Consider the following 10,968-nt stretch of genomic DNA (forward strand, 5'->3'; position numbering starts at 1 on the left):
CATTGTAGCTGGTTTGATGGCTAAAGAGCTAGAGGCACAGAATGGTCTCTCCTCCTTGGGGTTGTACAGATCAGAAGTAGGGGTGGGGGCATTCTGTTCAGAAATCTGGCAAGTCCAGGCTCATAACTAGTGAGCATACAATATGGCTCCTGTTGCAGACCAAACGAAAGATTCCCCAGGCTTGTTCCCCTGGGTTCTAGAATGGGCCTAGGAGTAGTTCGAGAAAGCTGGGACTATGTGGACACAGAGCTAGTAAGACTCTTGGGACTTAGCAGCTCTCCGTTGATGAAAACTTGTGAGAGAGCCACCCTGGTGGGCATTCGTAAAAGCAGGATCCCAACAAGAATGTAGTCAAGCAGAGTTGCCACTCTTAACATCTTGAAGTAGTGGGTAGGGCTGAGGCACAGGAGTTTGAGTAGAAAGGGGCATAGCTCCAGGGCAGGTTTGGTGGATGTGACCATCCACTGTATGCACTTTCAGCACCAGCCAGCGTGGCCATGGAAGCCAGTTCAGATGGGGAAGAGGATGCCGAGAGTACAGACAAGGTAACTGAGACCGTGATGAATGGCGGCATGAAGGAAACACTCAGCCTCACTGTAGACGCCAAGACAGAGACTGCTGTCTTCAAAAGGTAACCCGAGTCTGGGGCTGCTACAGTGACAGCTTGTTGGGAGGAAAGGGGGAAGAAACTGGACATTTTTAGATCCAAATGAGTATCCAAAAGGCTACCTTGTTATCTTTGAACATTTCCATTAATGTTAACCAAGAGATGGAGAATTTAGGCCCCTACAGTGCATTTTTCCTCATGTGTGTGTGTCTTCACAGTCTAGCAGATTGGCAGTAGACAGAGGCTGCAGTCTTCCTGTCCATCCAAGATTCAGTGGCATGGAGATCTGGAGATCGTGCCTGTAGCTCTAATGCAATCACTGTAGTTCAGCAGGATAGTCACAGTGGTCTGTGAAGGAAATGCCTGCCTGCTGGCCAGCATCAGCTGTGGTGCCACTCAGGCATGTGATAGTAAAAAATACCATATTTATCCAGATCTTTTCATGGTGGCAGTAAAGCCACTCCAAAACCACAGAACTAGTCACAAACTAGAAAGCTTTACTTCTAAGCAAACTAGACGTGAAAGTTGTATGCATGTTGTTTCCTGAATCCTTATATTGAACTAAAGGAAATTTGATTGTTCATAAGGTTCTACACCATAAGGTCAACCCACTGAGCCACTTAACAGAGCTGTGAACTCCATTAACTTGCTAAGAATTTAAAAACACTGAAAGGTGGATGGGCCTGGTGGCGCACACCTTTAATCCCAGCACTCGGGAGGCAGAGGCAGGAGGATCACTGTGAATTGAAGGCCATCCTCATCTACAGGAGTCCAGGATGGCCAAAGCTACACAGAGAAACCCTGTGTCTTGAAAAACCAAAAATAAACAAAAGCACTGAAAGGGATCGGGTGTAGTGGCTCACGCCTTTAATCCCAGCACTTGAAAGGCAGAGGCAGGTGGATCACTGAGTTTGAGGCCAGACCAGGCTACCAAATGAGTTCCAGGACAGCCAGTGCTATACAGAGAAACCCTGTCTTGAATAATAAAAACAAACAAACAAACAAAAACACTGAAAGCTACAGCGGGAGTTACATCTTATGTATCAGTTGCATCTATTTTGGGGTCTGGAGGGATAGAGGGGGGCTGTTTGTGATCACTGCCTTACAGACTTTGCTAGAGAGAAAGGCTGGAGATGCAGACAAAGGTAGTGAGGGAAGCAGTGCAAGCTGTCAACAGAACTGGTCAGAAAATAGTTAGAAGACCAGTGTTTTTTGTTTTTTGTTTTTTTTTGTTTTTTGTTTTATTAATGAGTAGTCTTAAGCTGTGCATGTTAGTGCATACCTTTCACAAAACACATCAGTCTGTCCACTTAGGATTTTTTTCGTAATTAAAAAATGTTATATTATGATCGTGCCCCCCTTCTTCAGCTCTTTCCCACCTCCTTTCCCATGCAGACTTCATGTTCTCTCTCAAAAAAACCAAACCAAAAAATGTAAATCAAACAAACAAAAAGAGTAAGACAAAAAATACTAAAACTAAACAAAACACAACAATGAAGCCCATTTTTATTTAGGAATTATTATTATAATGAAGATTTCTGTAGAGAAGTTTTGAAGATGATTTAAGCAAGTACAGACATTACACACCATCCCCAGACAACTCAGTGCCGCAGAGACATCAGCCAAGTCAGATTTGCCTTCAAGTTCAGTAAGAGTTCTTAGAAGGAGTTTGTTCTGAACACTCACAATGTAGGTGGAAATTCAAGGTTCCTAGCTTACCTAGGTGACAAAGGGGCACCAGTGCAGTCATCCTCAAAGATCTGGGCATTGAAACTGTGCTTCCTTACGGTACTTAAGGGATGGGCGGTGATGATGGAGATAGCAGGAGATGATGGAGAGGGCAGGCCTTTCAGTGGTAGAGCCTGTGCACAAGGCCATGTTCATCCCAGCACTAAGTACCTTGCAAACAACTACAGGGGGATTATGAAGAGAATACAAGCTGTTGGGACTGGGTGCCAACTCAATGTGTAAAGTGTTGCTCCATAAGGATGAGGACTTTAGTTTGGATCCCCAGCATCCACATAAAAGGTTAGCCCAGTTATGTGCAACTATAATCCCAACATGGTGAGGACAGGCAGATCCTGGAAGGTTGCTAGTCCTCCAGCTTAGCTTAAGTAGTGAGCTGCAGGTTCATGGAAAGACAGTGGCCCAGATAATGTGAGAAACAGTTGAAGAAGACATTCAACATCAACTTTGATCTCCACCTGTGCATACATGGGCAAGTATACACAGTCATATGCACATACATGCGAAAACAAGAGACCAGCTGTTCATAGTGATGTGTGCCTGTCATCTCAGCACTTGAGAAAATCGCTCTTACTGTCTTGCTGAATATTGTCTAAAATACATTTGTAAGAGAATGTGTGTACACTTCAGTGCCCTATGCATGTCTTATGCTTCAAGCAGCTCTCTTAGGAACCCTGTGAGGTGCAGCTATGAGTCTTGTCCATGCTCTCCAGGTGAAGAGACAGGCACTAGAGCCGAATGGTGTGCTCATGGGAGTTAACAGAGGAAAAGATAAACTGTCCTTACCTATAGGCAGAAAAGTACTTCTTTTAAAAACAAGTAAGGGTGGCTGGAAAGAAGGCTTGGTGATTAAGAATATTCTGCTCTTCCAGATGATCCATGTTCACTTCCCAGCATCCATGTCAGGCAGCTCATTGCCATCTGTGATTCCAGCTCCAGGGATCTGATGCTTCTGGCTCCCTTGGGTACCTTCACTCACATATACACACTCAAATGCAGACAGACAAACCTATTCATAATTTAAAATAACCTTAAAAAATAATGAAAACAAGCTGGGTGGTGGTGGTGCACACCTTTAATCCCAGCACTCTGGAGGTAGAGACAGGTAGATCTTGTGAGCTCCAGGACAGCCAGAACTACACAGAGAAAATCTGTCTTTAAAAAAAAGAAAGAAAACAAATTGAGGGGCGGGGGCATTGAAGAAATGGCTCAGAGTACTGGCTGCTCTTGCAGAGTACTTAGGGTTGGATTACTAGTCCCCACATAGAGGCTCGCAACCATCTGTAACTGCACTTTCAGGAAATTTAACACCTTCTGGCCTCTGTAGGCACCAGGCACACACATGGTACACAGATTTACATTGTAGGCAAATACCCATACACATAAAGTAAAAATAATAAGTAAAAACCCAGAAACTATAATGCAAAAAGAATTGAAATCATGACATTGATATTAAAAGTTTCTACTTAGTGATTAAGAAACAGAGAGCAAGCTGGGTGGTGGTAGTACACACCTTTAATTTCAGCCCTTGGCAGAGACAGGTGGATCTCTGAGTTTGAGGCTAGCCTGGTCTGCATAGTGAGTTTCAGGACAGCCAAGGCCACACAGAAAAACCCTGTCTCGAAAAACAAAAAACAAATAAATAAAACCATGCTCTTGAACCAAGCGTAGTGGTACACTCCTATAATCCCAGCACTCGGGAGGCAGAGGCAGGCAGATTGCTGTGAGTTCGAGGCCAGCCTGGTCTACCAAGTGAGTCCAGGACAGCCAAGGCTACACAGAGAAACCCTGTCTCAAAAGAAAAAAGAAAGACGATTGGGAAAGAAATTGTAGTGCTTAAACAAGAGATTGGAATCTGGGATTCAAGGAATCCCTATATGCTGATAAGAACAAGAAAGTCCCCTGGGGGAGATGATGTCAGTAACCACAGGAGTCAGTCAAGGACTGCTGACAGTCTGACCTGCCTGGGCTTCACAGAAAGAATGCTTTGTTTAAGGCAGAGTTTCCTACAGCCTAGGCTGGACTGAACTCACTATGAGGATAATCTTGAATTCATGGTCTTCCTGACTCCACCTCTCAAGTCCTGAGGAGGCAACCCAAGGCTTTGTGCACACTTTGAACTGAACCACGCCTGTAGCCTGACTAGTGAGTTTGAGACTAGACTGGGCTACATAGTGAGCCTTGTCTCAAAGAGAAGGAGATGGATGGTGTGGGCAAGGGAACCCAGTCAGAGTATGAGCAGAAGATAGCAGGTTACAGGCACATACACCAAGAAGACTGAAAAGCCTCTGGAGATGAGAGCAGGCGCCACCACCCACTACTTACTAGGTTTGAGGAGACTAGAAAGGACTTAGATTGGGAGCCGGGCCTTGATAGTGGAGAAGGCAAGTTTGTAAGAGAGGATTCGATGCTGACTTTTAAAAAAAAGGTAGCTCTCGATTTTCCTCTCCTGCGCGTACCCCCTAAGAAGTGCTGGTGCTGGTGATTAATGTTCCTGGCAGCCTGAGGCCTGAAGGTTGGTTTGCTTGTGGCTGTAGTGAGCCACAGAGAGGTGGATGTTCACTGTGGCCATAGTGCCATTGTTCAGGAGCATGTGACACTACAGGCAGTACAGAGAAATAGGCTTTGGATCTGGGTCCAGGCTCATGGCTTGGAGTAAACAAGTAGTGATGGGTAAGTGTGTTAGAGTAGTTGCTTTGGAGGGAAAGGAGTAGAAAGAGGGGTGACAAAAGTGAGCTGACAAAGAAGGGGTGTGGGGTAGAGCTTGGTGGTCCAGCACTGTGGAAAGCCTGGGGTCAGTCCTGCAGCGGATATGTAGGTTGTGAGTAGTTCCCTGGCCAAGCTTGGATCTGAGGACATGAAAGCTTTCGGAATCTCTTTGAATTGGCGAAAGTGTGAGTTCAGGTGGAACAGAACACAGCTGAGCTTCCAGTTCAAGAGTCAGCAATGTGCCTGCTGTCTCTCCACCAAGAGCTGCCCACAGGCACTTCCGGCTCCCATTCACTGCTGCTCCTGCTCTTGGTTTCTTGTTCCTTCCTGGTGTCTGCTCTTGGCACGCGCTGCTGGAGGACAGCAGGCGGCTTTCCACCTGGCCTAGCGGTGGCTCACCTCTGGCCGGAGGCAAGGCTGCAAGCCAGGAGCACATACAAGTGGTGGGCCTGGCCTTGAGTGCACGGCGGGACTAAAGGCTCCTGTTCCTTCAAACAGGTTCTCTTCACACCTCCACCGACTCTTCGGGGTGCCATGTGCAGTCGTGGACATGTTTCCCCAATTCCTCATTTCTAGGAGTGTTCTGAAACTCTTGTACGTTTCTTTTTCTGTTTTGCACACTTGGCCTCAGAGTGTTGAAGTCCTACCGGTATGTACGGTGACACGGACCGCTCTTCCTCAGACAACAGCCACATTACATTGTCCCTCTCCGTTCCCACCTGTATCGGCCCTTTCCTCTCGTGGTTCCCCAGTCACTGTCTGCATTTCTGTGGTCCTTCCACCCTGAGCATGCTAGCCCCAGGGCTTGCCTCCATGGCAGTCATGACTTCAGAGCCATTTGCATGTGACCTCATCCTCTGGCCCTGGACATCATGCCTTGTATGTGATACCTCTGTCTTCCTCTCTCTTGTAGTGAGGAAGAGAAATTGTCTACCTCTCAAGATGCTAGTTGCAAAGATGCGGAAGAGACCCCCGAGCCAGCAGAGGCCAAGTGCACAGCTCCCCGGACTCCCAGCTGTAGTCCCGAGCAAAGGTAAACCACTCTTCCTGCCTGTACGGGCTCCACCCTGCCTCTGCTTGCCATCTCCTGGAAGGTGGAGGGGAGTTGACACAAGGTCGGGGCTTGAAAGGGCTTTGTAGCTGCACATACTCCTTTAGCAGTGTGCTAGGCACAGTGGCATTTCTCGAGTCTCAAGGTGCGTGCCCCAGCCAGGCTGTGAGAAACAAAACTTACCTCTGCAGCCGGCAGCCAGAATCCTTGCCTCAAGCCTGGATGATCGATGCACTAGCTCTGCAGGAAGGTCATGGCGACAAGTGATTGCTCAGGCCAAACTGAGTTCTTCTCCTGAGGCTGTACTGTGAATGGTGGTGAGCCCTCCAGGAGTGGAGTCCTCAGTGGTCTTGTGAGGGAACAGACCTGACGGCCTCATTTCCCAGCCACACCTGTGATCCCAGGGGGCTTGTCTGGGGCCCTTTGCCATTTACTGCTGAGTAATTCAGCCCTAGAAGGGGAGCCCTCATGGGATCAGTCTCTGAAGGATTGATGCCTGTGGTGTGCATGCCTTAGTGGACAGCCCCACTACCAGAGCCATTTGATTGTGGTGTTTTCTTTCTAGTCACCTTTTGCTTAGACTGAGCCAGTGGTCTGAAGGGATAGGCCAAGCTAGAGCCTCAGCTGCAGAGGGCCCACGCCCATACACCCAGCCTCGCAGGTAAAGCCAGGTGGCCCTGGATTCACAGGAGCCTACGTCAGAAGATGAATGAGGATGTGCCCTGGACAGCAAGAAGCTTTGTTTAGCAGCTTTCAGAGCTTACTCCTGATAAAAGATAGAAAAAGGACTACAGTTACCTTTACAGCAGTTGCAAAAGTGTACTTTCCCCTGGCCAGACTGCCCAGTGGGCCGCACCCTGCAGAACCAGTGGACAGGAACCAGCAAGGCCACTCACTACTCCTGGTCAGGAAGCCCCTATTCGTGGCAACCCTCTGCTCTGTTTGTGTTCTCATAGAAATTCTAAACCTCATGAGGTGTAGATTTGTGGGGGTTTTTTTGTTTTGTTTTGTTTTTTTTTAATCTTTCTGCCTACAGAAAGACTTGGGGAGTGAAGGCACTGACTAGGCTTCTAGCTATTCGGGAAGTTCCCCTTTCCCTGGGGTCTGCAGGGTACCTTGACATGGTTATGTCAGCTCCTAATTTCTGCCTGTTGAACAGGCAGGACAGCTAAGCTGTCTTTGGAGCATGGATTGGGGAGTGTTTTCTTGATAGGTCTGACAGAAGTCATTGAAGAGGCTGTGGATTGCTTCTTGGCTCTTGACTGACTTAGGTCCTCTCTAGCTGTTTATATAGCATGAAAGGCGCTGCCCTTCAGTCTGCAGGAGGAGCTGCAAAAGTTAGGGTAAGCTAGTAGAAAATCAGGTACTTTAGGCTACACTGACCATCCGTGCTTTTTCGGTCAGCCCTGGTTAAAACAGGAGTTACTAGTGAAGCCACAGTAGGCGGGTATCTCAGCCTGAAGAACATGCTCAAGGGGAGACGGTACGTTTGCATGTGGGAAGGTGGGGGTACAGGGCTAGCCTCTAAGCAGAGGCACTGAGCTGGTGCCCGGGGAGCTCTGTGTGCTGCCAGCACTCCTGGAAGCAGTCTGGGGAAGAGTGCAGATGGCAGCCTTCCCCAGTGCTTCTTGGACTGCTCTGAGTCCCAGGCTTGCTGGACCATTCTCTACTTCAGCCTGAGGGATTTGCACTGCTACCATAGCCCACATGTTCTGTCTGTACAGCTATTGTTTGCACACATCATAACTTAAAAGCCTTGGAATGGGCGTTATTGTCCCCTTTCTGCTGAGGAGAAAGCAGGACTGAGCAGTTAAGAAATGTGTTTAACGGCACACAGCTTGTGAACTGCAGATGCAGTCACACACAGCTCTGTCTGGCTCTAGCATCCTCAGTCCCTGTGCCTCATGCATGAGGCACCATCATGTGTAGTTAGAGCACAATATTGAGGGGCACCTCACAGTTGCTGTGTAGTTGGCAGACCTCCAGGGAAAGCAGCTCAGTTAAAAAGCATCTGTGTGTGTCTGGATAACCCTGTTCAAATGCCGCAGGTTGTGTTTTGGCAAAAGACCCGTTGCTGCTCTCTTCAACCACCTTGTCTATGCTGTCTCTACTCTGTGGGAGCCAGCATCATCTGCCCCTTTGTTCTCAACAGTCATCTTCACACACCTTTTTCCTTCCCATTTTCTAGTAGCAGAGCTCTGCTTTCCAGGTGGGAGTGGGTTTGTACCCCCGTAGGACAGAGCAGAACTTCCGAAGCACATGCGGGGAGCAGCAGTGTGAAAGCTGAACTGTTGTGTGATCTGAACACACCTTCGAGTAGTTTTGAGAAGCTGGGTCAGGAGCTTCCACACACCTGCTGTTCCACCACCATTGGCAGCCATATGCCCTGTGTGGAGGGGAGGGCAGAGCTGATTTCCATCCTGCTCAACTTGAAGTGCCTCAGGTGTCTGTCTCCTCTGTAGGACTGACCAACCAAGCATGCCAAGTGACACATCAGTTAATGGCCCTGTATGATGAGTGACATCTGCTGCTGACTGAGGACTGCAGGCCACCACCACCCAGGGGCTCTGGAGGGCTTACCCAGAGCTGCCAAGCCACCACTGCTGCACTCTGCAAGGGATCAGGACCAGCAACCTTTATATTTTAGATTCTAAGACGTTGTACAGAGAAATTCAGAAGTGTAAAAATATTGCACATTGACAAATACCAAGAATTTTTGCGTATGTTTATATTGTATTGATCTAAATAATGGGTAGCCTGTGACATCAGATCTCGCCACCCGTGTAATAATAGTAGTGATACATAGTTCAGATGGTTGTAAGAATAGTTTTATAAAGTGACTACACAGATCTATTGTATTCAAAACATAACTATTTGACAATTATTAGTGTGACCAAAGTATTAGGCAGTTTTCATACATTTTCCACCTTGTACAAAATTCTGAATTCATTTTTCTTCCAGGTTGGCACAGAGCTGTTGCTGGAAAAGCCCTCTGCGTGTTATTTTGGTTGTTCTGACTTACAAAGTGATTTTGAATAAGAAATACTTGTTTTTATAACCCGCTTTCGATTGGTAACTGTTTTCTGTATTGTTTCAGGCGGATCAAATGCGTGAGTCTTGGTGGAGATTAAGTATTTATTGCTACAACTTAGTTGATAAATTGCTGTTCTTGTAAAGCCATATGTTCTGTTAAGGTCTTGTTTGCTCAGAGCGTTTCTTTCTGCAGATGAAACACTAGAGTGTTGGAGTGTACATGGCTGTGGTGGGTTTTGGGGGTGGGGGGGTGTTTGTTTTGTTTGGTAGTTCATCCACCTTTGAACCCATTCACCAAAATGTCCCTCGTCGGTAAGCATCACTGATGGCCATTTCTGAGCAGCCTGCACCCACACTGCTCTAAGTGGAGTCTGGAAATGCTCGTGCTGCCGGGTAGAGTGCGTCCATCAAGCGGGCTGGCTGTAACCGAATCACAACCTGGCATCCAAGCATGTTTCTTGTTTTACTGTACCTTGTGAGGTTTTCACTTGTAAACCAGTGGGTTTTAGAACTGGTTTGTGTGTATATAGTGATTATGGATACTAATTCAGTGTAATTTATAATTTTCTATGTCAGCATAAACACATCCCAGCCTCCTCCAACAGCTGAAGCAATGGCTTGTGCACTGCCGTGGCATCTGGGGAAAGGGCTCTGTCACCTCACCTCTTGCACTTTTAGATGCAGATCAGTTTTTCATTTCTGTAATAGAAAATATTCACGTATTTTTACATCATTTTTTTCCTGACCAGTATTTAAAACCAAAAGGATATTCTGAAAAATGGCCAACAAGTTTTTTAGAACCAGCATCCCAAGCAGTGTGCCTACATGACATCACATACGGAGATAGAGTCACATGTCCAATGCCTTACTCCTTACTCGCTTCTCACTGTACACAGTGCAGGGACCGCCTCAGGTGTCCGAGGCAGGCCTGGTTACCAGGCTCAGTGGGCAGGAGGAGGTCCTGGGACTGGTGGTGAGGGGCTCGGTGGCCTGTGCGTGCCCGCTCAGGACCCTTTAGTCATAGCTCCTTCAGAAGAAACTGCATTCTCCTCTGGAACCTGGTGCCACCAGAGGACAGGGCTCCTTCTGCTCGTCTCAGGGATGGTTGACCTGCGAGGCCCAGGACCTCACATTGCTGGCAGATGGCATGCTCCTGTCTCACCTGGTGACGAGCCTTGCTGCCCATGGCCAGGGTTTGGCCCCTTGTCAACCCACGCTGTCTCCTTGCTGTGGACTGGGCTGGCTTTTCCATCCCACCGTCCATTGGGAAAGGAGCACTGGGGTGTTGTTTGGGGAAGGACTTTGGTTTGCTTGTCTTGGGGGGAGAGGCTGTGAGGGTAAACGGGACAAGGTGTGTGTGGGGCTGGAGGGTGCCAGCCAGGTCCTGCGATGAGTTCCTGCTCCTTTCATATTTGTGTATTGGCCGAATGAGCTACAAGACTAACAGATGTCTACAGTACAATACCTGTATTAAAAGTAATAACAAAAATAAAGCCTGATGCTTTGTTTCTAGAGAGCTCCTCTTGAGCCTATTTTTGGGGGGAAGGGGCGGGGCTTAGATTCCTCTTCAGCTTTCATCTGTCCTTGGCTCCTGGGCATGCCAGCTCATACTGGAGAAACACTCTTAGCCGCTGCTGTGACTTGCACACACCAGCAGCTACCAGTGCCTCACATAGATGCTCAATTCAGTTTTGCTAAGAGGGAAACTTGGGAGGTAGAGGCAGGTGGATCCCAGCTGATAAGTGTAGCAAGGACAGCTTGGCTCTTTGGTTGGAGTGAAAAGTAGGCTCAAATTCTGGCAAGGTGGTGCCTGATAATGGGG

The 10,968-nt window shown here is 47.8% G+C and overlaps 1 protein-coding gene across 13 annotated transcripts in view; it reads left to right on the plus strand.

Annotated features, from left to right (window-relative positions):
- Window positions 1-10,660, plus strand: part of PPP6R3 (protein phosphatase 6 regulatory subunit 3) — a 116,619-nt gene extending 105,959 nt beyond the window's left edge. For 8 of the 13 annotated variants that reach the window (XM_084750643.1, XM_084750644.1, XM_084750645.1 and 5 more), the window contains 4 exons: window positions 481-631; window positions 5,694-5,711; window positions 5,976-6,095; window positions 8,576-10,660. In XM_084750643.1, the coding sequence (XP_084606769.1) occupies window positions 481-631; window positions 5,694-5,711; window positions 5,976-6,095; window positions 8,576-8,627 (341 nt within the window). In that variant the 3' untranslated portion in view covers window positions 8,628-10,660. The remainder of the gene's footprint in view (window positions 1-480; window positions 632-5,693; window positions 5,712-5,975; window positions 6,096-8,575) is intronic. The other 5 variants (XM_084750641.1, XM_084750646.1, XM_084750648.1 and 2 more) reach the window with 1 other exon arrangement.
- The last annotated feature ends 308 nt before the right edge of the window (window positions 10,661-10,968 follow it).

The sequence above is a fragment of the Acomys minous genome (assembly GCF_964271855.1).
Source record: "Acomys minous genome assembly, chromosome: 2".
In the NCBI taxonomy this organism is placed as follows: Eukaryota; Metazoa; Chordata; class Mammalia; order Rodentia; family Muridae; genus Acomys; species Acomys minous.